Source organism: Abramis brama (assembly GCF_963993115.1).
Source record: "Abramis brama genome assembly, chromosome: 3".
In the NCBI taxonomy this organism is placed as follows: domain Eukaryota; kingdom Metazoa; phylum Chordata; class Actinopteri; order Cypriniformes; family Leuciscidae; genus Abramis; species Abramis brama.
This window is the reverse complement of record NC_139965.1, coordinates 61,476,576-61,503,991: the sequence shown is the minus strand read 5'-3', so window position 1 is coordinate 61,503,991 and position 27,416 is coordinate 61,476,576. Positions and strand designations below refer to the sequence as shown.

Below are 27,416 nucleotides of genomic sequence, written 5' to 3'. Positions count from 1 at the left end.
ATTTCACAGGTTTTGAAAGGCATGACCAATGTGTTAGGTGATGTTAGTGTCTATAAGCTAGAGAGAGAGCAGTGCATTAGAGAGTGAGAGATAAAGATAAGGTTATTCAGTGACCCCGAATGCCTGACCTCAAGAACAGAAGAGTCTGAACTTTTTCTGAACTGAACATTTTTGTATTATGTTAAAGTCCCCCTGTGGTGAAAATCCAGCTTTTAATGTAGTTTATATGTCTATCTGGTGTTTTTAATCTGCTTTAAGACAAACCATGTGTAAATTCATAAGTCGACACCATTGCTCAGTATTTTCTCCTTAAAACTGCAGTCTCAAAAACACGCTTTGAAATCGCTGGTGTTTCTGACGTCACAAACTACCTTGTAACCAATCAGATCAACGTGTGATCGTCAACCAGTGGATCTCTGAGCTGAGTGAGTGAGTGGAGGCGGGGCTCATTTGCATATTCATAGAACCGCGAATACTAAATGAGGCAAGAGTGTCGAGTTACATTCAAGATATTTTAAGGCATGAAGAAATTTTTTTCAAGGAAAAAACTTTTAAATATGTAATTTTGGTGATCAAAGATGAGTTTTAAGGGACACGATTATTGACTTCAGGGGGACTTAAATAATGTGAATACTGAACCAAATAAGTATTTAGACAAAGAGGACTGTTTATAAAGAGATATACTGTATACATACGCACACACATATACATCGATCGACCGGACCGAACTGTTTTATATATATATATAAATATAGGTTATATGTGTTTGTGCACATGATATCAGGAAGCAACGTAATACGCACATGCCGATAGAACGGTGACGGCGGTGCGCAAATCGAGTTAATTCTGCTAGTTTTACTGAGATATCTTATCCTGTGTGACATGGCCATTAATATTACAGATAAGGACTTAAGTCATGGTCTTTAGCCACAAAACACCGTCGTCATGCAAATGAACGGCCAGAACGCATTAAATGTTTTCTATTTTCAGTAAAACGGTGTTGTGTTAGCGGCCCCTAAGTTAATAACTAATGATCTTTGCAATGGAAGTGAATCAATCAATCAAAACTAACTTTAGCCGGACAATGACTTTATTCTAGAGCTGCTGTAAAGCCAAACAATCTCTGTTACTGTAATTTCCTGTTATCACTGTAAAGCTGCTTTGAAACAATCTATATTGTTAAAAGCGCTGTATAAATGAAGGTGACTTGACTTTTGCAATGGTATTTTCTAAGGAATTTTAACAGTTTGGTTACTAACTGGCCCAAGTCAAAACAGCTCAACCCCAAGTCTCTGTGAGACGTATTAGATAAATGCTGGTCTCTAGATACAGCTCGAGTCTCTGCTATAGCGCTAGTGCAGGGGTGTAGCAACCATTATAACTGGGGGACATGGGCCCTTTGCTTTCAGAAATGTATTAAGGAAAAAAAAATCTGGTAATATCTCTTTAAAATGACAATTTTATAACCAAACAGAAGCATCAGCTTCTATGATCCTGACGCAAATCAGTTGTAAGTACTAATGGGTGGAAGTTAAGACACCGAAATAATACTCACAAATCCAGTTGATAAGGTTAATAATGTTTTTACTATTCAGATCATTCCTACCTATTCACCCGTTTAATCACACACCAGGCAAACACAAGTATGTGTCAAAGTTTAATACTTAGGTTTATTTAACTTACTTTAACACCATCAGGCTTCTTGTATGGATTCTTGCCTGTTGAGTGAAACGAAAAAATGAATATGAACATAAAAAGGGATAAAAAGAGGAAAGGATTCGGGGCAAAACAGTCTAAATAAGAATCCACAGTTTTAATCAGTGCGTTACGGTTCATGATCCATTGGCTTTGAAATCAAAACCTCTGAATGAATCGTAATCAGATATTTGCATAATATAATGAAATATAATTGAGAAGCATATTAAATATTTATTTGTGTCAGTAGAGTTAAAAAACTGACTTTGTAATAAGACATTGAAAAGGGAATGCTACTTATGAGACACTTTGTTATAAGGCTGCACAATTTGATAAAAAAAAAAAATATATATATATATTGTGATTATTTTGATACATATCGTGATTGCAATTTGAAGCGTGATGATACATATAATAATGTTGCTGCTTTGATATCAAAAGCTATTAGCACAATAAGGCAAAAACCACACTGAAATAACCCATCCACTTGGAAATATACAGTGCATGGACATTACAACTTTATTTAATTAAATCCTAGACCTTAAATCAGCTCATCTTGCAGCCCAACTCCAATCTTCTATCATATCTGACATGTTTTACAACTTCTGAAGCATAAAAAGAGCATAACTCCAAATGTCTTTACATGATTCAATGAACAAACAACTATTAAATAGCAAATGTACAGTAAAGTGAAGAGAGTTTCTTACTTGAGAAGTTTCGTGTAGCAAGCATGGTCGTGAGGATCGCACCCTAAAACAGTCCGAGAGAACAGAGAGGAAAAGCTCAACTCGACCGTGAGTCTCGGACACTGTGTAACATATTAGTCAACGCTAGTGGATAACAATTAATCCAGCCTTTTAAAGCATGTCATGTTTGAGAATTGTGCCATTCAGGCTATAGCACCAAATATGAAACAAAAATGTTTCTGATCTTCATTATCTTTCATCGAAATTTAACCCTTACCCTCCAAACATCTCTTTTAGTGACTTTCTTTTCACAATTCTATTCATTTCTAATGGATCACAGCCAACCCCACATGGTTTTCTCAATTAATATCCTGATTCGCATGGAAATACATCAGATTATGAATTTAAAATGGCTTGCCATTTCAAGATGACTTTAAAGTCTCTTTTAACCTTAACTTAACCCTAACTTTAACTTTAAAAGGTGTGTCCCTATTAATTATAATTATAACTAGATGAGTGAAGTTTGATGACAAACTTCGACGTTGGCTTGACAAAAGCCTTGTCTGAAAATTTTAAATAACTTTGAAAAGCTTTTACTCAAAGTCAAAATGTTAACTTTTTCTATGACACTGGTAACATGATTTAGCACGTTGCTAGCATGATTCGAGCAAGATTACCACATTGCTAGCATGTTTTAACATGTTGCTAACATGATTTAGCACATTGTTAGGATATTTTAGCATTTCGCTAGCATTATTTAGTATGGTGCTAGCATGTTGCTAGCATGATTTAGCACGTTGCTAGCATGATTTAGCACATTTGACAACACGTTTTAACATGTTGCTAACATGATTTACCACATTGCTAGCATGTTTTAGTATGTTGCTAACATGATTTAACACTGTGTTAGCATGTTTTAACATGTTGCTAACATGATTTAACACTGTGTTAGCATGTTGTAACATGTTGCTAACATGATTTAACACTGTGTTAGGATATTTTAGCATTTCGCTACCATTATTTAGTATGGTGATAGTATGATTATCATGTTTCTTGTATGTTTCTATCATGAATTAGTACATTACTTGTATGATTTAGCACATTGCTAGCATGTTTTAACATGTTGATAACTTGATTTAACACTTTGTTAGCATGTTTCTAACATGATTTAACACATTGTTAGGATATTTTAGCATTTCGCTAGCATTATTTAGTATGGTGCTAGCATGTTGCTAGCATGATTTAGCACGTTGCTAGCATGATTTAGCACATTTGACAACACGTTTTAACATGTTGCTAACATGATTTACCACATTGCTAGCATGTTTTACTATGTTGCTAACATGATTTAACACTGTGTTAGCATGTTTTAGCATTTCGCTACCATTATTTAGTATGGTGATAGTATGATTATCATGTTTCTTGTATGTTTCTATCATGAATTAGTACATTACTTGTATGATTTAGCACATTGCTAGCATGTTTTAACATGTTGATAACTTGATTTAGCACTGTGTTAGCATGTTTCGAACATGATTTAACACATTGTTAGGATATTTTAGAATTTCGCTAGCATTATTTAGTATGGTCCTAGCATGATTATCATGTTTCTTCATAAATTAGTACATTACTTACATGATTTAGAACATTGCTAGCAAGTTGTAACATCTAGGCATTATTTAAAATGTTGCTAGCATGTTTCTAGCATGATTTTGGTCTCAGAAGAAGAAGACGACGAAAAAGAAGCTTAAATAGTAGATCTTTGTCAAGCCAACATAATTAGTTTAACATAAAACCAACGTTCTCATTTCGATGGCCAAGTAACCGTGTGTGTCTCTCACTTTAAGCTTCCTCCTGGCGTTGAACTTCTTCAGACACTCCACCGTCTCCTGTCGGTGCATCATGGACGCCACTGTGGAGCGTTGCTGACATGCAAACAGGGGAACAAGACATTAACAACTATTGTAAGATCTATCAGTTAAAATCTCTCTTTGTAGGCAAAAACAAAACAAAACTAAACATAAAACAGGATTAAGATGTGTGCATTTGTCTTATTTTGTTTAAATATCATATTGCATGTATATACTGTATGTAAAAAATATTTGCATGTATATATTGTATATATATATATATATATATATATATATATATATATTTTTTTTTTTTTTTTTTTTTTAAATATACATGCATGTGTGTGTATTAATATATACAAAATAATTATACCCAGTACACACACATATATTATGTAAACACAAACTTTTATTTTGGATGCAATTTATAATAATAACATTGAAATTATTACATTGTAAGTCTATGCAATGTCCCCATTTAGCTATATATCAGTGAGTGTGTGTGTGTGTGTGTACAAGCGCAGATCCAGGGGTGTTTGAGAGCCTGTGTGTGTGTGTGTGTGTGTGTGTGTGTACATACACAGATCCAGGGGTGTTTGAGGGCCTGTGTGTGTATGTACATACACAGATCCAGGGGTGTTTGAGGGCCTGTGTGTGTGTGTGTGTGTGTGTGTGTGTGTGTGTGTACATACACAGATCCAGGGGTGTTTGAGAGCCTGTGTGTGTGTGTGTGTGTGTGTGTGTACATACACAGATCCAGGGGTGTTTGAGGGCCTGTGTGTGTGTGTGTGTGTGTGTGTGTGTGTACATACACAGATCCAGGGGTGTTTGAGAGCCTGTGTGTGTGTGTGTGTGTGTGTGTGTGTGTGTGTGTGTGTGTACATACACAGATCCAGGGGTGTTTGAGGGCCTGTGTGTGTGTGTGTGTGTACATACACAGATCCAGGTGTTTGAGGGCCTGTGTGTGTGTGTGTGTGTACATACACAGATCCAGGGGTGTTTGAGAGCCTGTGTGTGTGTGTGTGTGTGTGTGTGTGTGTGTACATACACAGATCCAGGGGTGTTTGAGAGCCTCAGCTGCTGTGATGCGTTTGGCAGGGTTTATAGTCAACATCTTGTTGATCAGATCTTTGGCCTCTGGTGTCACTGTGTCCCACTCAGGAGAGGGAAACTAGGGAAAGAACACACACACACACACACACGCGCACACACGCGCACACACGCGCACACACAGAGATCATCAGCTTGACAGGAAAGTGAGTGTGCGAGATGAGTTTTAAAACCACTGACGAGGAACACACAGTGAACGTTTCATTGGTCTAGAAGTGATGCACTGTAACATCTCGTCTCATAATAATTGACTTTTCTTCAATAACTGCGTGTCCTGTCGATGAATAACAGAGAGAGGCGTTCAGAAGACGAGGTTTAGTAGACGAACGACACAACACTTTTGGACTTGCTCAGTGTGTGTAAACCTACTTTGGGTTCAGAGTATTTATTTTCCCCACATTAATTTCCCACATGTCTAGTACAGTTATGCGGTTTTGTTTTATTAATACAGTGTTTACTTTTTTCTTGATTTACCCTGAAGAAATAGAAGTGAAATGTGACAACATTTCCCCACAGCATGCCATAACATGACCATATGAAAGATTAAAATGTTATCTGAACTAATCCAAAAAATATAAAAGACAAACTAGAATAATGTGTCAATAAAATACAATTATTAATTTTTTAATATAAAAATAATGCCATTTTTTAATATTTAAAAATAAACTAATTTTTGATTTTGACAACAAACACACCGCAAAACACAGCTATACAGCATAGTTCAAAACATAATGATAATTAATAATTTCTGAACATCGACTCTCAGCCTTTATTCACCTTTTTCTCATGCTTTCTCAATAGAATTCATAAAAGTATATAATATAAAATAATATAATATAGTATAAAATAATATAATATAATATAAAATAATATAATATAGTATAAAATAATATAATATAATATAATATAATATAATATAATATAAAATAATGTAATATAATATAATATATAATATAATACAATATAGCTTAAAATAATATAATGTAATATAATATAATATAATATAATATAATATAATATAATATAAAATAAAATAATATAATATAATATAAAATAATGTAATATAATATAATATAATATAAAATAATATAATAAAATAATACAATACAATACAATACAATACAATACAATATAATATAATATAAAATAAAATAAAATAAAATAATGTAATATAATATAATATAATATAATATAATATAATATAATATAGCTTAAAATAATATAATGTAATATAATATAATATAATATAATATAAAATAATATAATATAATATAATATAATATAATATAATATAATATAATATAATATAATATAATATAATATAATATAATATAATAGTTGTAATAGGGGCTCATTGTAACGCAGTGTGACAACATGCCCCGCCTGCACAGCTGGGGTTTTCTGTGTGTTAGATCAGCATTAAAGAACGATCTCAACTGTTAAATTACAGATATAAGATTAAAATAATATCATATTTGAGAGTAATTGTTCACGCATCTGAGCCAAGCTGGACAAAACCAATGCAGCGCTTCTTCCCGATCCGATGGAAAAGTATGATTTGCCTCAATCATACAGATGTAAGATATGTGTCACGTTTCCGTTTGTGTTTGGACTGTGTTGTCATTGTCTTTAATTCATCTGTCTCACCTGTGCCTTGTTAATCACCTCATTTAGTTATCTCGTTTGTTTTGCCCCAGCTGTGTCTTATTTCCCTGATCTGTTTCCTTGTGTATTTAAGTCCTGTGTGTTCCTTCAGTCTTTGTCGGTCGTTGTATTGTCATGGTCAGTGTTGAGTGTTCGTGTAATCTGAGTTTGGGAATAAACCAGATGTATTGAAATCCTGTCTCCTCGTCTTCAACCTGCAATACCCTGACAATATGCAGTCTTTCTCTTTATTAACTGTCTGAGTGTATAGCTAGTGTTATGATCAGATATAGCAGCAGAGAAGTTATGGGTCAGGACTCTTACATCATACGCGCCGGCTTTAATCTGCTGATAGAGTCGATGTTGGTCTTCGTCCCAGAAAGGAGGATAACCCACCAGGAGGATGTAAAGGATCACACCTATCAAACAAAAATGTATGAAGTATATGATATTAATATATAATATACACACAAGTTATTATATTTTACACTGTGGTCTGTCTGAATACTCGATTCTGATTGGCTGGAAGACATCTGGGCTGCAGAAATCATCAAAAGTGTATAAATCATCATGATTATGGATATTAACAGACATGCTTTGTACATTTAATGCGGCCGTGTTTTTACCAGTGTGATTTTTTTAACTGGGCTTTAAAACAAAAGTGAGGTCGGCCACCGGTTTAAAGCTCAATAACACAACTGATTGCTCATCAAATGACAGACGTTCAATGGTTTTGCAATTCCCGCAAGTATAGAAAACATAATTTGCTAACTGGTTCCTCATGATTTCATTCACTCTATTCTGGATTTCATTTCACAGTTTATTAAACGCTCACTGCAATGGCAAGCTTTACATCTGATGAACAGGCTTTTATTTAGATTGTATAAAACGTGTGTACCATTTCTATCAAACTGCAACTCTTCGTTCATAATTAAGCATTTAACTCTCTGGTGTTCTTCGTTGGTGATCAAACATGTTTGATGATGTTTTTTATTTGATATTTTCTATTTTTAGGGGATTTTATGGTACTAAATTATATTTAGCAGTAGTTATTCACTTTTTGAGCATAGACCTGAAAATGAAATGTTTTGGAGCACAGCCTGAAGTGTGGTTTCTTTTTAAAGAAGACATTTGGCAGATTATTGCTGAAGTGAAAAAAGTTTTTGAAAAAAAGTGATCTTAAAAAAGTTACTGTATAGAATTTTGTATAGAACAAAAATACAATTTGACATTTTTTTTATGAAATATATATAATTTTTTTAAATATAAATTTTCCATATCATGTTTTAATATAAAACTGCGCTAAAAATCAAAGCCATAAATCTAAACAAGTTGTGTTACAAATTTGAGGTTGATATCTCAAGAAATGAGCTTTCAGTGTGATTTTGTTTGGGCGCAGTACCAGACGCTTCCACTAGAGGAAATTCGTTTCCCGTTAATTTCCAATTTTTGACTGCGAAAATGTGTGTGTGTCTGTGTGTGTGTGTGTGTGTTCACATAGCAAGTGCCAAAACCTTTACCAAGTTTCGTACAATGAAGTAAAAATAAAATAAATAAAAAACATTACATTTTTTGGCCGAAGAGCACCAGAGGGTTAAGCATGCTAATGTATAAAGCACTTAATGAACATGCAAGTATATGTATTAGTTTTTTTTTTTTTTTTTTACCAGCCAGTTTAGTTAGCAAAAAATAATAATAATAATAATAATATGTGAATCTTAGTGTTTTGAATTTGCAATGCAACTAGATCTACAAGGCTAAGAATCTGTTATGCAAAGAATGTTAAGTAGTTATGTACAGATATACAACTTATAAGTATTCATTACTTCAATGGACTCATTGTTTCTGCATTAAATTATTACATTGTTTAAATTAATACATTTTTCGCTAACTGTGATTTTGTATATGTACATTTCTGAAATACATAACTTAGACCGTTTCCTCTGATAACAGAGGCCGGTTTCACAAAGCTATTTTAGACCGGTCTATAGTGTTAGACAAGTCTAAAATTTGCTCATAGACTAGTCTAATGCAAGTTAGACTGTTTCACAAAAATAAAGACTGACTTAATTTAGACCAAAATAATTAGACCCCTCTTACCCCAGGCTAACTTAGGTCTAAGACTCTGTTACCTTGGCAACCAGCAAAACAATCAGTTACATTACAAACAGCCAAAAGAAAAGGGAAAATGGCTCATAATTGAAACATTTCTTCTTGTTACTACATTCTCTGCTAAATTTCCCAAGTAAAATGTCCTTGTAACTGTTATGCTCCTCCAACAAACACATATTTTCCGCTGGGGTAAACTGCACTGAGCGGTTGAATGCGCTTACTCGATCCGCCATGTTTTTTGTTTTGAAAAGTGTCTTATTTTACCCAGAATGCATTGCAGTGTAGTCCTACTTAAGATAATCAGAGTCTTCAGTGCTTTGTGCAACGGTCTGATTTAGATGTCTATCTGAAGTCTGACTATCTACTATATCTAAGCCATAGTCAAAGTCTATCTTTGTGAAACCGGCCCCAGATCTCTGTAAACTGTAATGTGGACTCATGCATTTTCTGTAAAGCTGCTTTGAAATGATGTGTATTGTGAAAAGCGCTATACAAATAAACGTGAATTGAATTGAATTGAACTTAAATCTACCCACCACATGCCCACATGTCCACCGGTTTGCCATACGGCTCCTTCCTCAGCACCTCAGGAGAGAGATAGCCCGGTGTTCCAGCAAACCCTACCAAAAGAATTAATAATAATAATAGAACGACCCCATTTTAACTTAACTGAGTTCACTTTTTTTTTCTTTTTTTTTTTAAACAGTCTACAAAATGAGCTCCCCCTGAATTATCCTAAGTACAATTTACTTAAGGCATTTTTGTCTTTGGATTGCAGCCTAATTCTAAAATATCTTCCGTCCCTGATGTCCCATCAAACACCAGAGGCGAAGAAGCCCATAATGAGAGAGAACTGGGGCTGAGAGCAAAAGCCCCAGAGATCAGTGCAATTAAATGCGAACAAGATCAGGGTTTGTCCAAAAGTAAAACTAATTACACAACACCCGCGTAAAACTTTCTGTGATTAAATCCATTTTAGACAAGAAGGAAAGAGGCAAAAGCTACTTAGATAAAGATTATTAATAATCGACTAAAAGGTGTCCGATTGATACAAGCCATTTTCTGTGCATTTTTCAATCGTACATAATTCGAAAATAATAAAATCACTTTCTTTATACTGTCCCAGAACGGGATGGACATGCACTAACATCAGCAAAGAAGAGTTATGAAGCAACTATGAAGCAAATAGCTGTCAGTTTTGCATCATGAAATACAATTTAATTGTCTCAGCATCTCAAGCATTTCCAGAAAAGAATGAGCATGTCGTGGTTTATTTGGAATATGCAGATTAGAGAAATATTAAAATAGAAGTGAACCATATTTTCCAGAGTAAAGTCTTAGCTACATGAATATTAATTGATAAGCATATGTTCTCTGATTATGTCATTGATCATGTTGACTTGTTAGCACAGTGCATTTGTTGAATACGAACCGAACCAGGCTTGCTGGTCTCCCTGCACCTCGATAGCCAGACCGAAATCAGCCAGTTTCACCGCGGCGCCCTTTAGTTTGCTGGCTAGCAGAAGATTCTCTGGCTTCGGGTGACAGACAAAACAAAAGTCATTGTTGGATATTGAGAGAACTCATGCAAATTATCTGTGGTATAGACAACAAATGTCATCAATCATCTTCAATGAACTGAAGTCTCATAAAGCAGTGGTTCTCAACTGGTTTGGCCGTGGGACGAGAGGCGGCCGTTGCAATTCAAAGAAACAGTCGTCTTTAGTCTTCCTCACTCTCTTAGCTAAAATGTAATGTTTTACATCAGTTTTACAATGTTTTACATGTTTTACACCAGTAGGTGGCAGCAAAACATTGTTTTATTGAGCGAGTCGTTGAATCATTCACAGGATTCGTTTAAAATGCTGATTTATTCAGGGACAAAGCTCTTTTTCGAGAGCAAGCGGAGGCCCTTTCTGTTTCGAGCGAAGCGCGTAAAACATAGCAAAGGCCGCTACTGTGTGGGACATTTACAAAGCAAGCGAATTGGTTAACACACACACACACACACACACAAGGTCCCACTTTATGTAACAAACACATAAATCGTAGGAATATCACTGATAAATAAACAGTTTAAGATCAGGCTATTAAATGGCAGTCCCAATTTAGTTTTTCAAAATTCAATAAAGTTAGCAACAGTCATCACAAATATAGATCGGTATATTTGGGGTTACTAACATGAACTGCTAATAAAACATATGTACACTAATGAACAGAAGGAGCATAATTTCTGCATGCAAAACCTTCCCAGATAACATACGTCATTTATTGGTACTTTTTTTGGTATTTTCATGACTTACTGTTATGCTACGACGTTGCATGCTTCCAATTTCATTTGCGCTTTATATATAGAGGATTATATACAGCACTTGAAGTGTGAGCAACAAGAGAACATTATAACGTGTAACAGGAAAGTTTGTTTTTCTGAGATGAGACACTTTTTATTTCGAAAGTAAGGTTAGAAAACCATACAGCCTGACAACATTTCATCTGACTGCATTTACTTAATGACGAAAGCGTTTTTCTCTGACAGAAATCAACAGCTTTCATGCACGTCTTTCAAAATAAAAGTCTTGCATCAGAAAGGACATTTGCTGCTGTTGTTTCTTTGACTGCACTCTCCGCGACCCACCAGTTGAGAAACACTGTCATGGAAGACTTGGGTCAAAAAAGTGTACCATATATAAATGCTTCTTTTTTCTATATATTTTCAAAATTGATTTCAAATTATTTTTCATTGATTTTAACGAAGGAGGGATTTCTGTGCTTGGACAATCTCTGATACAACATATTTTTGAAGCAAGTCTTCCAACAAAAGTCTCTAGGGTTACGCAGAACTTCAGGAAGAGCCCTGAGAATAGACGTACATGACTGAGCAACAACAGCTAACACGTAACATTTAAAATGTAGAATTATGTTGTAGCCGTAATAGAACGGTTACATTCAAATCCATCAAAAACAAATGGTGTTTGTTTCATTAGAAAGTTCAGAAAAACTATTTTTTTATGTTTGTGCATGTGATTTTTTGTTATGTTTTTCACAAATGTAATAATAAGCATGTGAATGCATGAATGTCTTTGCAAAAATAATTATTTGTAAAAAATGTAATAGGTCAGTAGCAAACTCTGCATAACCCTTTAAGACTGGAGTAAATTATGATTCAACTCGCACACAAGTCATGAAAATTTATGATTTTTGTTATATAATTAACTAAGCACAAACCCGAGCACTTCAAACATACATATACTGAAAACTTTCAGACAACCCCTTTCATATGAGCCTTGTTCATGAATGTATACATTCATAATTGCTGATATACACCTATTATTCATGGTAATGATATAAAAAAAAATATAATCAACAAATAGCTTCTCACAGTAGTGGATGTTTCACTTTTTTTTAGCTTAGAATTGATTATGTCATCATCAATTTGAAGGGACTCTTATGTCAGGGGAGTCTAGAAAGAGCAGTCAACCCATTATAACACAATACCTGAGGACATTAGGCCAATTTGTCAGGTTCAGTTAGTTGCAGTTAGTTAGATCAAGGTGCTAACATGCTAGGGAGTCATGCAGTCATTGCTTTATCAACACAAACTTTAATATTACAGAGGACAATCGATCATTTAACTCAGAATCCAATCGGATATGCAAATAATAGAATTTGGACTGACAGTGTGAATAACCGTAACCCAGCCTTATACCGGCCCAAGTCAAAAGAGCCTGACCTTAAATTTTAACTCGAAGAGTTGAAAGTTTTAAAATGGCGGTGCTCAAGATCTCAAAAAACATTCTTCAGAAAATTGTAGTCTCTGCTCCTGATTCGGAAAGCCAATGCTTTACTACAATATATTTGTCATTTTGCATTTCACATCCACGATCAACTTCATAATGAGCAAGTGCATTTTATGTTAAACAAACGACACTATAGTTCCCTATAGTTCCCCGTAATGGGATCTCGCCTGGGAGTCCAATCACTTTCAAGTGTAAACTTAACAAGCCAGTGCACATTGGTGTGTGAGATTGTCATATTGTCCCTTGTCCCATCCCGTCCTTTAGATGAGACGTTAAACCGAGGTCCTGACTCTCTGTGGTCACAAAAAATCCCAGGATGTTCTTCGAAAGAGAATGGGGTGTAACCCCGGCATCCTGGCCACATTTGCCCAGTGGCCTCTGTCCATCATGGCCTCCTAATCATCCCCATATATACTAATTGGGTTCATCACTCTGTCTCCTCTCCACCAATAAGCTGTTGTGTTGTGGGCGTTCTGGCACAATATGGCTGCCGTCGCATCATCCAGGTGGAGCTGCACATTGGTGGTGGTGGTTGAGGAGATTCCCCCCTCTATGTAAAGTGCTTTGAGTAAAGAGAAAAGCGCTATATAAATGTAATGAATTATAATTATTTGCATCTCGCGATCCGCCCCGCAGCACGGGTATAAATACGGAAGCGGATGCATCGCAAATTTAACTTTCTGCTTTGGAGCAGAGCGGCTCGTTTGTTCCTGCTCTATCCAGTTACCTGAGTGAAGATTATAAGTGTCTGCAGTGCTCTTCGGGAAGAGGTCTTTGCTTCTGGTGTTGGTGTGGCAGCGCTGCATGTCTAGCACGCCTCACATGCCCTCGATGGCGGGGCGGCTAAGGTGTATGTGGAGATTCCCCTGGTGGAGCGCGCGGTTGCGATGCAATTGTGTCCAAAGAGCGCTGCCGCCTGGCGGAGTAATCAGGGTCTCCCATTAAAAGGCCTGCAAGTTCTCGTCCGTTCTCACGGCCAAGGCTTACAGAGCCGCTGGACAGACCGCCTCCACCCTGCATGCCATGGCTCTCCTGCAAGTGTACCAGTCCAAGGCACTTAAGGAGTTGCACGAGGGTAGTTCTGATCCAGGGCTAATCCAGGAGCTGCCCACAGCGACGGACCTCGCCTTACATGCGGCGAAAGTCATTGCGCGCTCCCTGGGTCAGACAATGTCCACGTTGGTGGTCCAGGAATGCCCTCTCTGGCTGAACCTGGCAGATATGAGGGAGACCGACAAATATCGGTTTCTCGACTGAGGCGTCTTCGGCGACACAGTCGAGAATTTAACCCATCAGTTCAATCAGACGCTGCTGCGTCGCTATGCCTTGCCACTCTCATCCCCTCTCCTATCGCCAGCGGGCAACAGCGTGCAGTTTGAGGACGCTATGCCTTCTCAATCACCCCCTTCCCAACCCTGGAGCCAGGTAAGGGTTGCACCGCACGCTCAGACCCCACTTCGGGACGCTGTGCCTTCCGGTTCAGGTTCCTGCACTCCACCTCGCTGCCCCAACTGTATAGCCGAGTCTGTGGTCCCTCTGACCCCACTTGTACGGTCCCTGGGAGCATGGCTAGCTCTTCCCATCCTGTCTCGCTGGCTCATTTGGACCATTAGACTTGGCTATGCAATACAGTTCGCCCGGCATCTCCCCAAGTTCAGGGGCATCCAGTTCACCTCCGTGCTGGCCAGCGATGCTCCTGACAGGCTCGGCTCCTCAGCAAAAACCTGAATGTGCGATGCATCCGCATCCGTATTTAAACCCGTGCTGCGGGGCGGAGCACGAGATGCAAATCTCACACGTTAATGTGCACTTGCTCATTTAGTTTACACTCGAAGGTGATTGGGCTCTCAGGCAAGATCCCATTATGTCAGTCATTCCGACGTAACGTTACGTTACATACGTGACCTAGACGTTTCACCCAGATGAGGCGTGCCACTGTCACCAATTTCACGACCTACAACAGCAAAGTCATATGGATCTTTTTACAGATGTTCTTCGGTTGGGTTGTTAACATCATCCTTCCCTCGCGCGTCAAAATGACCCGAAGCCCTAAAATTATACTTAGTTTTAATTTTTTATCCAGAAAGCCTATTTTATTTGATTTTGAAAATAATTTTAATGCAATTTTTGCAATTATTTTATTTTTTATTTACCTTTAAATTACTAGATTTGATCAATAAATAAATAGTAATTTAGTAATTTAAGCACATTCCTCACATTCTTTCAACTTAAATTCAAAGTAACTCACAATTTCATGCATAAACCTTTTAATTCAGCTCAAAATATCTTCCATTAGGTGTCTTTGCCGACCTCATGTGGGAAAAAAATATATATATATAACATGATATTTCATAAGTCTTGCCACTAGATGGCCTTGTAGCTTTATATGGAGCAATTGAGTTGTTCCGCTGGGTCCTAAAGTCAGTTCAATATGCATTCAGATACACATAAAGACATTATAAAATCGTTTTTTGGTAAAGTTTTAGCATTTTTAGTTAGGTTTTTGTATGCATGTGTACAAGGACTTCAATGGAAATAAGTTAATGCAACTTTATTGTGTTATCCTTGACAAATAAGTTGTGCTACTACTAAAGAATTCCTCACATTCCATTCATTCCTAAGGGGGTCAAATTGACCCGCGAGGGAAGGATTTGTTACTCTTTTTACCACAAAACTCCTCGAATCCATTCATTTTTTAAAAAATTTTTTGTATTTGTGGTTCAAGTGCGACAAAAGTCATGGGGTCTTGGACCCCTCTGATGAACACTTTTTTTTTGTTTTTCCAAAAAAACAATTCCGGGTCAAAATGACCCCAAGGGAAGGATGAATGGTGAAACACTGCCACCTGGGGGTGGCCTGGACGTCGTCATCACAGTGTCTAGTCTTTCTAGTTTTAGCAAAGTGGAAACTAGTCTTTACTTAGCACACACCACAGCCAAGCTACACGAGCTACTCCATTTCAGCATCAAATACCCAAGGCAAGGGAGGGAACATTAGAACTGCGGAAGCTAATTACAGGGGTGTCGAGATAATATAAAGAATAGCCGGATGTTGTCCTTTGTTGGAGAAGAGAGAGATAATGACGAATAGAGTAGATTAGAGAGCAGATCTATGATTCCCCTGAGGATAATTTGAACAGCAGAATCTGGTAGTACATTATTACAAGCGCTCTTTTGTTGCCCTACATATTAGCGTAATAAAACCTACCCCATTTCAGACCCTAAGGTCTGCCCTAAATGACAAATAGTTTGTCCTCATAATTGTACAATATTGCTTTTTGTATATGGCTGTTACACAATCTTTTTGATTGCTCTAAAAATCAATCAAATGAATTTCTGAGAGCAAACCACCAACATTCTTCAAATTGTTGGACAAGTCATAACGGTATAAGACAGATCTTCTTTTTGCTAATAAGTGGCATTCCTTAAAAGGGAGAAATGAGGAAGATATATCACATCCACACTGTATTCCATTTGATTTTGCTGGTAAGGATAAAAACTCTGATTAGGATATAATGTATTTCTTGCTGCTTTGTCATGTTGTGCCTATTCCAACAAATCTTCTGCCAAAAATATTTTCTAAAAGGAATAGTTTACACTGCAAAAAATGCAGTGATGCAAAATCTTGTTTCCAGTCCAAATATAAAAAACAAGTAAAATGACATAAGAAATTACATCTTGTTTTCTGAAAAAATAAAAATAAAAATTAAGTACGTTTTTGCTTAAAACAAGTTAAATTATCTGCCAATGGCCAGGGTGAGAAAAATAATTTTGGTTTCCATTAGAATTAAGATTATTTTTCTTGGTTTCCATTAGAATTAAGATTATTTTTTCTTGGTTTCTATTTGAATTAAGATTATTTTTCTTGTTTTAAGCAAAAACGTTTTTTTTTTTTTTTTTTTTTTTTTAGAAAATAAGATATAATTTCTTATGTCATTTTACTTCTCTATTAAATGCTTCATGATTTATTTTTTATATTTGCACTGGAAACAAAACAAACATACTAAGTAAGAAAAGCATTTTTTTGCAGTGTAGAAAACAAATTCACGACACACTCATGTTGTTCCAAACCCTTCCATAGCTCTTAAAACTCATTTGTGCTTGTTCATATTCAAATATCAGTCTTGTAATCTCAATGTGCCAGTTTTGCCTATTTGTAGTGCAGATTAGAGCGTGCCAGTCTGTGGTCACTGTACAGTATGCTATTGTTGTATGGAAAGAGATACTGTATAAAACTTTTTTGTTTAATATACAATATACAAAACTGTTTTGTGCCTAATGTCTTTGCTTTGCTTTTTTATTTTTTTATTATTTTTTTGGTGCAAGTCCTAATGTATCAGCATGACAGCAGCCAATCACAGAGCAGAATCCAGGCCGATGCAAATTCAGATTACAAGAGGAGGGAAACAATCCCCTGTTTGCACCTGGCTCATTTGATTGGCAAATTAGCAGCGACAAGAGCCTGTGCTGGTTTTTATCTGAAGATCGACAGAAAACACCATTCCCAACTAAACCTGCAGGCTTAATTTTTAGTGTTTTGTCATTAATGGTGCAAAAAATATATAACATTGATCACTTAATTCTCAGACTTTATATGTTACTAAGCACTTCAATAATCTTTATATAATCTCATCAGCCATTTTGTAGGCCTTATTCAAGGCCTTGAATCAGTACAAGAGGTCAAAGAAGAAGGCTTTGGTGTTCAGGACCCTCAGCATCTCTACTCACCTTCAGGTCCCGATGGACCACTCCCATCTGGTGGCAGTGGAGAACAGCCTCAAGGATCTGCTGAATGCAATGACTGCATGCAAACACCAGGGGGAGTGGGTTAGTGACAAGCACACACTCACTATCTGTGCACAGCATTGAGAGCAAGGGAGCAGGGCCTTGGAGGTGATGAATACGACTTAAATGGGCTTCACATTACTTAAAGTTTTAGTGTTGCATTTCAGATGATTATGCAGTAGGGCTGGGTGGAAGCACACATCCATCTCTACTAATGAGTTCACTCTAAAAAATCTTGGGCTATTTTTTCTACCCAATTTCTGGGTTGAGCCTTTTGGGTCAATTTTTGGGTTGTTTTTTTCTGTGTTTGGATAGTTTTTGTGTTACCCAGATCTTGGTATTGGTCTACACTGATACAGATGTGTGTTCAGATTATAATGACTGACTGTCTACACTGATACAGATGTGTGTTCAGATTATAATGACTGACTCTGTCTACACTGATACAGATGTGTGTTCAGATTATAATGACTGACTGTCTAGACTGATACAGATGTGTGTTCAGATTATAATGACTGACTCTGTCTACACTGATACAGATGTGTGTTCAGATTATAATGACTGACTGTCTACACTGATACAGATGTGTGTTCAGATTATAATGACTGATGCTGTCTACACTGATACAGATGTGTGTTCAGATTATAATGACTGTCGCTGTCTACACTGATACAGATGTGTGTTCAGATTATAATGACTGACGCTGTCTACACTGATACAGATGTGTGTTCAGATTATAATGACTGTCGCTGTCTACACTGATACAGATGTGTGTTCAGATTATAATGACTGTCGCTGTCTACACTGATACAGATGTGTGTTCAGATTATAATGACTGACGCTGTCTACACTGATACACTGTCTACACTGATACAGATGTGTGTTCAGATTATAATGACTGATGCTGTCTACACTGATACAGATGTGTGTTCAGATTATAATGACTGTCGCTGTCTACACTGATACAGATGTGTGTTCAGATTATAATGACTGATGCTGTCTACACTGATACAGATGTGTGTTCAGATTATAATGACTGACGCTGTCTACACTGATACACTGTCTACACTGATACAGATGTGTGTTCAGATTATAATGACTGATGCTGTCTACACTGATACAGATGTGTGTTCAGATTATAATGACTGACGCTGTCTACACTGATACAGATGTGTGTTCAGATTATAATGACTGACGCTGTCTACACTGATACAGATGTGTGTTCAGATTATAATGACTGACTCTCTACACTGATACAGATGTGTGTTCAGATTATAATGACTGACGCTGTCTACACTGATACAGATGTGTGTTCAGATTATAATGACTGATGCTGTCTACACTGATACAGATGTGTGTTCAGATTATAATGACTGTCGCTGTCTACACTGATACAGATGTGTGTTCAGATTATAATGACTGACGCTGTCTACACTGATACAGATGTGTGTTCAGATTATAATGACTGACGCTGTCTACACTGATACAGATGTGTGTTCAGATTATAATGACTGTCGCTGTCTACACTGATACAGATGTGTGTTCAGATTATAATGACTGATGCTGTCTACACTGATACAGATGTGTGTTCAGATTATAATGACTGATGCTGTCTACACTGATACAGATGTGTGTTCAGATTATAATGACTGACGCTGTCTACACTGATACAGATGTGTGTTCAGATTAAAAAGACTGATGCTGTCTACACTGATACAGATGTGTGTTCAGATTATAATGACTGACACTGTCTACACTGATACAGATGTGTGTTCAGATTATAATGACTGATGCTGTCTACACTGATACAGATGTGTGTTCAGATTATAATGACTGATGCTGTCTACACTGATACAGATGTGTGTTCAGATTATAATGACTGACGCTGTCTACACTGATACAGATGTGTGTTCAGATTATAATGACTGACGCTGTCTACACTGATACAGATGTGTGTTCAGATTATAATGACTGACGCTGTCTACACTGATACAGATGTGTGTTCAGATTATAATGACTGACTCTGTCTACACTGATACAGATGTGTGTTCAGATTATAATGACTGACTCTGTCTACACTGATACAGATGTGTGTTCAGATTATAATGACTGACTCTGTCTACACTGATACAGATGTGTGTTCAGATTATAATGACTGACTCTGTCTACACTGATACAGATGTGTGTTCAGATTATAATGACTGACTCTGTCTACACTGATACAGATGTGTGTTCAGATTATAATGACTGTCGCTGTCTACACTGATACAGATGTGTGTTCAGATTATAATGACTGACTCTGTCTACACTGATACAGATGTGTGTTCAGATTATAATGACTGACGCTGTCTACACTGATACAGATGTGTGTTCAGATTATAATGACTGACGCTGTCTACACTGATACACTGTCTACACTGATACAGATGTGTGTTCAGATTATAATGACTGATGCTGTCTACACTGATACAGATGTGTGTTCAGATTATAATGACTGTCGCTGTCTACACTGATACAGATGTGTGTTCAGATTATAATGACTGACGCTGTCTACACTGATACAGATGTGTGTTCAGATTATAATGACTGACGCTGTCTACACTGATACAGATGTGTGTTCAGATTATAATGACTGTCGCTGTCTACACTGATACAGATGTGTGTTCAGATTATAATGACTGATGCTGTCTACACTGATACAGATGTGTGTTCAGATTATAATGACTGATGCTGTCTACACTGATACAGATGTGTGTTCAGATTATAATGACTGACGCTGTCTACACTGATACAGATGTGTGTTCAGATTAAAAAGACTGATGCTGTCTACACTGATACAGATGTGTGTTCAGATTATAATGACTGACACTGTCTACACTGATACAGATGTGTGTTCAGATTATAATGACTGATGCTGTCTACACTGATACAGATGTGTGTTCAGATTATAATGACTGATGCTGTCTACACTGATACAGATGTGTGTTCAGATTATAATGACTGACGCTGTCTACACTGATACAGATGTGTGTTCAGATTATAATGACTGACGCTGTCTACACTGATACAGATGTGTGTTCAGATTATAATGACTGACGCTGTCTACACTGATACAGATGTGTGTTCAGATTATAATGACTGACTCTGTCTACACTGATACAGATGTGTGTTCAGATTATAATGACTGACTCTGTCTACACTGATACAGATGTGTGTTCAGATTATAATGACTGACTCTGTCTACACTGATACAGATGTGTGTTCAGATTATAATGACTGATGCTGTCTACACTGATACAGATGTGTGTTCAGATTATAATGACTGACTCTGTCTACACTGATACAGATGTGTGTTCAGATTATAATGACTGACTGTCTACACTGATACAGATGTGTGTTCAGATTATAATGACTGTCGCTGTCTACACTGATACAGATGTGTTCAGATTATAATGACTGACTCTGTCTACACTGATACAGATGTGTGTTCAGATTATAATGACTGATGCTGTCTACACTGATACAGATGTGTGTTCAGATTATAATGACTGACTGTCTACACTGATACAGATGTGTGTTCAGATTATAATGACTGACTGTCTACACTGATACAGATGTGTGTTCAGATTATAATGACTGTCGCTGTCTACACTGATACAGATGTGTGTTCAGATTATAATGACTGACTCTGTCTACACTGATACAGATGTGTGTTCAGATTATAATGACTGACGCTGTCTACACTGATACAGATGTGTTCAGATTATAATGACTGACTGTCTACACTGATACAGATGTGTGTTCAGATTATAATGACTGACTCTGTCTACACTGATACAGATGTGTGTTCAGATTATAATGACTGACTCTGTCTACACTGATACAGATGTGTGTTCAGATTATAATGACTGACTCTGTCTACACTGATACAGATGTGTGTTCAGATTATAATGACTGTTTACACTATTAGGCACATTATTTCCCAGCACTACTGTACAGTTATAAAACATTTGTTTGTGAACGTTATAAAATATAGTTATATATCTATCTATTGCGCATCTACTGTCATCATTACCTCTCGTCTTGCTCCCCAAAATCTCAATCCAGAAGTGGTGTTTGCTTGGGCGACTGTGAGCTTGACCCACTAAATCATTGACTTATGGGTTCTGATGCCCGTTTTGTATTTCAATCAAAAATGGCACAGTCTCCATCAACACACACAAACAAAAAAGACAATCCTACAGAGTCAAACGCACAGTCCCCGATTAGGTGCTACATGCACAAATTTCTATCTCTGAGGTCATTATTTGTGTTTTTACCCCTCAGCCCACCGCAACACACGTTTCTCAGTGTGTAGCTGTGTTTCGAGGGATCAGGGGTGAGTAGAGGAGGCGTCCACAATGGGAATCAGCGGTTTATTGTTTGTTCAAACAGGTTTGAGCCTGTCATACTAACCTTCAAGTCTCGATGTACAATGCCATTTAAGTGACAATGATTAACACTCTCTAGAATCTGCTGTATGCAATGACTGTGAGAGAGAGACACAGCGAGGAAGCCAAAGAAGAGAGATTGAACAGTTCAGCAAGCACAGTCAGAAAATAATGCAGCTGACAAACAAACAGTGAAAACCGAGAGCAAGTTTAGCTGGGACAGGAACATACTGTAGTCCAGTCTGTAGAAAATATTATATTTGCTATAAAACTGGTACATTTGATACAAAGGCGCATTTGCAACAATATTACACCCAGAAATGAAAAATCACCCTCATGTCACTAGAATCCCTGTTGACTTTCTTTTCTTTCATTCTGTCTTTCTTCAGTGGAACGCAGGAGAAATTTGAGCCGATCGCTCTTTTACATTACTATGAGCTTTCAATAGGACTTTAAAAGCATCACAAAAGAAGTCCATAAAACTTCTGCACCACATTCCTATACTTCTGAAGCCTTTTGATAGATTTATGTGGCGAACAGCCTGGGATTGTTGATCATCTAGATTTAAACAGTAAGTTGAACTGAACCAGGATGGCATTTCACAAAAGCAATGAAAACCCAAGATCGCATTGGCACCAATGGTCTCAACGATCGACTTAGGCTTACGATGCATTTGTAAAAGCAGACTAGATCCGTTGTGATTCAGATTCGGACCCACTGCAAAAAATGCTTTTCTTACTTAGTATTTTTGTCTTGTTTCCAGTCCAAATATCTAAAAAGTCTTAAATCAAGAAGCATTTACTAGAGAAGTAAAATTACATAAGAAATTATATCTTGTTTTCTAGAAAAAAATCTAAATTAAGTGAGTTTTTGCTAAATGATCTGCCAATGGAGTAAAATGACAAAAATATATCTCATGTTTGTCCAATTAAAACCACTTAGATGTTACACAGTGCTTCTGGGAAACTGTTCTGTGGACAGTTGAGAAAAAAGTTTAACGTTTGACAAAAATGCACAACATTTTGTTACAAAACTGTGTATAGTTTCAGAATAAATGGAATACTGAGTTGTCTGACATTTATTATGCTTTTATTGTCCATTTGTGTCCTTTTTAAATCTTGAATGCATCAGTCTTCAGTAGGGATGGGAATTGATAAGAATTTAACGATTCCGATTCCATTATCGATATTGCTTATCGATCCGATTCCTTATCGATTCTTATTGGGTGAGGGAATAAGTACAAATTTGTTTGTATTAACTCGCTTTAATATCTGATCAGAAGACACAGCACAGAGTATACACAAATTATGTGTAGCAACCTCAGAACAAACCTAAAAGTAGGTGAGCTACTTCTCAAAGTAAAGTCCAGGGACCTATAGCCTAGGGCAGTGTTTCTCAACCAGTATGCCATGGCACACTAGTGTGTGCCTTTAAAGATTATCAAGAAGAGTGCCTTAGGATTAGGAAATTGACAATTTTCACATTCATTGGTCCGGACAAAAAAATAAATAAAACTGCCATTTATGTGCCATAAAAACTAAAAACACAGACTGAAAACAGTTTAGGAAGAGCTTGTGTCTTTTGGAATATTAACAGTGCTCATTTGGATTAGGCTATTGAGTTACTAAAACAATCTTTGTCAAATAATACATGGGTTTTCTTCACATTTTGAACGTTTTTGTTTCCATTTGTTTAATTTCAAGATCTGATGTGACTTATCCATTGTTGTTTTTACAGCTACAAAGCTGGGAGCACTAAATGATATTCAGTCACTTTATACACGCTTTTAACATTAAATAAAGCACAAAAATAGTACCTGATATTATCATTGCCACACTTTGAGATTGTTGTTCCAGCGCGACGTCGCAGTAAAATAGGATCCGTTTCAAATAGAAACGTCGCGTGTCGCGGCTGGTTAAACTTTGATTAACATGGAAAATTATACTTTTTATCGCGTGTCGCGCCGTCGCGTCGCATGTAGTTAGGACGCGGTCAGAGCGCTTCTGCCTCGATGCCATGTTTGCTCATAGTGTTTGCTACGTTCTGAACCAAAACAACGCAGCACGTGTGTGACGTCGTGTCACATTTGAACGAGCGGAACCGATAAGCGGAATCGTTAAGCAGGCATACTAACGGTTCCAAGGAATCGATTCACTGGGCACCGGTTCTGAAGAAGAACCGGTTCTCGGTTCCCATCCCTAGTCTTCAGTTGTAATTGCACAGAAACAAATGCAGAAAAATTCTTTAAAATTTCTTATTTAAAAAAAAGTCAAACAGGGCTGGAATGACAGAAGGGTGAGTAAATGATGACAGAATATTCCTTTTTTGGGTGAACTATACTTTTCAAAGTAATATAAAAAAATATTACAGAAGCATACGAAAAGAAATGGTTAAACAACCCAAATTAAGATAACACCAACAATGAGCAGCATCAAAGACAAGAATTTGAATTTTAAGCACACACAAAAAAAAACCTACAGACAGACATTAAAAGTACAAATGCATTTGGGAGACAAACTTTAGATCATTTCTTCTCACAGTTGAGTTTAAATGGCAGCAAACAGATAAACTCATGTATAACACATGGGGAAAATCTTCTCATTCGCTGGCTCAGTGATATAAGACACGATTGCTCCCACAACTGGCTTAGAAGGAAGTCCGTTAAAGAAAAGAATCATATCATGCACACATTAACACTCATAATAAACTACGGTTCTTATGTTTTGTGAATTACGAGATGCACTTGTATGTGTGGAATGTTCTGGCTTCTATACAAGTAAAGCTCTACCACAGAAAATTATTTTGACTTGTCTCTTAGTTGTGTTTAAATGAAATGCACTTACAATGAAAGTCTATGGGGCAAGATTTACTGATGAGGATCCATGCACAGAGGATTTAAGAGTAACACAAATGTGAGTGAAGCGACACGACAAAAGCAATAAAATTCATTACAATCAGTGATGCTGTTTACACTGGATGCGTCGCAATTCTCGAGAGTAAACTGATGTCCCGTTCTATTTCTGCCGTACTTCTGACACGAACAATAAATGGATTTGCAATGGTTCCCGGACAGCAACATAGTATCAGCCCAGATCCGGCCCACATCTGGGCCGTGTGTACAAGATGTGGGATCTGGGCCGATACTATGTTGCTGTCTGGGTCTCTTTGTTGCGTCCATTGTTGACACGGTGTGAGACATAAACTCTGTCAGTAAACATGCAGGGGTCAAAACCATGAACAGCAAACAAGGGAACAAATACAAGGGTCCAGAAAACAGTCAATCCAACCCAGAAAATAATGTTCAGAATTGCCAATGCAACGATAAACAAGACTTCAAAACGCTTCGTGAAGCTTCAAAAACTTTGTGAATCATTTGTTCTGAACCAGTGATTCGGAGCAAGTATCAAACTGCCAAAGTCACATGATTACAGTAAACGGGGCTTCGTTACGTCATCACTGTTTCCAAATGTCAATGTTTCGCCACTAGGTGGCGATGATCTCTGTGAACCAATGAACCGTGTCTAGTTATGATTTTTACCTGATTTCAGATCCATTTTAAACATTTATTGACACATTTGTTTAATAAAAAGGAAGAGTTGCGGTTAAAAGTCTCCTATTGGTCTAACCAAACTCTCCATAAAACTAACAAATAAAGATAAAATAAAATGTATTTTAGAGACTCTTCATATTTAGTAGTATTATATGATTTGTTAATTGCATTTAATAGATGACCGCTTTAATGAAAAACTGCAGTTTTTCAAAAGGTGTTTTTCTGCATGTTTTGACTGAGTTTTCGCAGCATTTACACTGTTCTGACCAGCAGGGGTCGCCAGCGTGTGACCGTTCCAGCGCTGCGAAACAATCAATAATTTTGCGAAACAATTGGTTCAATTGATTCAAAGTTTTGAAAAGCTTTGTTTCTCTCATAACTAAGCAGCAGTGATGGGATTTAGGCGTGGAGGAAACCCGGAAGTTATTATTCTGATGACGGCTCCCTCGTTTGGTGGGAGAAGGGAATGACAGATGCAGAACCAGATATAACAGATACACTGTCTTGCTCCATAAACTTCCACTGTAAGTGCATTATTCTTTGAAATATAAAAAAATACCACAGAATATAGTTATTAATTGACAGCAAGCCACAGATGTGGTTTATACAGCTTCATAAAATATATAATACAACCCAGAAAGCAACATAGTGTCGGCCCAGATCCGGCCCACATCTGGTACACGTACAGTCAAACCAAGATTTATTCAGACACCTTCAACATTTCTCACATTATCAGAGTTTATTCACTATAGTTTAGAAAATGGTAATAAAATATGACAAGAACTCAGAGTTATCAAATCAGTTGATATTTCCTTCTGTTAGAGACTCTCACAAATGAATTATGTTGAATATCTGTCAGCTGATAAATTTAACTACACAATTAGATAATACCAGCTCAACCAGTTGCCAAGAAATGCTCAATTTTGTTCAGTATGTGGTGTAAAAAGGTTGCATTAGCAAATAAAGAAAAAACACCTCAGCAAAACATGGTCAGGCCAAAAGTCTGAATAATTTTGGTATTATTTTTGGTATAACTTTGGAAATATTTTATTAATGTTACTGGTAGTCCACTGTATGAAGAATTTGTTGGTATAATGTGTCATATTTTACTTTATTTTGCTCTCCTCACTTACATAAATGAACTATAGTGAAAAAATACCCACTAGTCAAAAAATATCAAAAATTATATCTGGTGTCTGAATAATCTTTGGTTTGACTGTAGATTCCACACAGCCCAGATGAGGGCCGGATCTGGGCCGACACTATGTTGTGTTAATGTGTTGCCGAAACTACAAAGCTAACTCCGTTGTCTATTTAAATTTATGCAATCTTATAAGAGGTTTGCGTTGGACACGAGCACTAACCTGGCATCGGCCTCGCTGTAATACTCTCTGGCAACAATATCTTCAAACAGCTCTCCTCCTGTGACTCTGAAACAGGTCCGACATCAGACAGTCTCATTTCAGCAGCTTTAATTAACAGGAAGCTCTGCATGTGAGAAATCTACATTTGCACCTTGACATGACATTCTTAAGAGATTAAAAAAAGACATAAGCGAGCAGAGTGTGTGTGTCGACACTCAACACAAGTAACTTGTAAATACAGGCAAATTCCACTGGAAACTGAGCATCGCTGTGAAGGGCAGAGCACTTAAAGTAAGCACTGTGAAGGGCACTTCACTCTGCATATAACATGTGTCACTGCCACTTTCTGTTGAATTTTAACAGAAAGTGGCTGAATTTGAAAAATAAGTTTTGT

At 36.9% G+C, this 27,416-nt stretch overlaps 1 protein-coding gene across 12 annotated transcripts in view; it reads right to left on the bottom strand.

Moving 5' to 3' along the window:
• camk2d1 (calcium/calmodulin-dependent protein kinase (CaM kinase) II delta 1) overlaps positions 1 to 27,416 on the bottom strand; it is a gene marked incomplete at its 3' end in the record, with an annotated part of 90,269 nt that overhangs the window by 27,604 nt on the left and 35,249 nt on the right. For 7 of the 12 annotated variants that reach the window (XM_084108743.1, XM_084108733.1, XM_084108738.1 and 4 more), the window contains exons 5-13: positions 27,023 to 27,088; positions 17,622 to 17,694; positions 10,530 to 10,632; positions 9,634 to 9,717; positions 7,310 to 7,404; positions 5,280 to 5,402; positions 4,223 to 4,306; positions 2,403 to 2,445; positions 1,684 to 1,718 (exon numbers count right to left, since the gene is read on the bottom strand). In XM_084108743.1, coding sequence (XP_083964869.1) covers positions 1,684 to 1,718; positions 2,403 to 2,445; positions 4,223 to 4,306; positions 5,280 to 5,402; positions 7,310 to 7,404; positions 9,634 to 9,717; positions 10,530 to 10,632; positions 17,622 to 17,694; positions 27,023 to 27,088 — 706 coding nt within the window. Of the gene's footprint in view, positions 1 to 1,683; positions 1,719 to 2,402; positions 2,446 to 4,222; positions 4,307 to 5,279; positions 5,403 to 7,309; positions 7,405 to 9,633; positions 9,718 to 10,529; positions 10,633 to 17,621; positions 17,695 to 22,133; positions 22,207 to 27,022; positions 27,089 to 27,416 lie in introns of all 12 variants that reach the window. The other 5 variants (XM_084108742.1, XM_084108737.1, XM_084108739.1 and 2 more) reach the window with 1 other exon arrangement.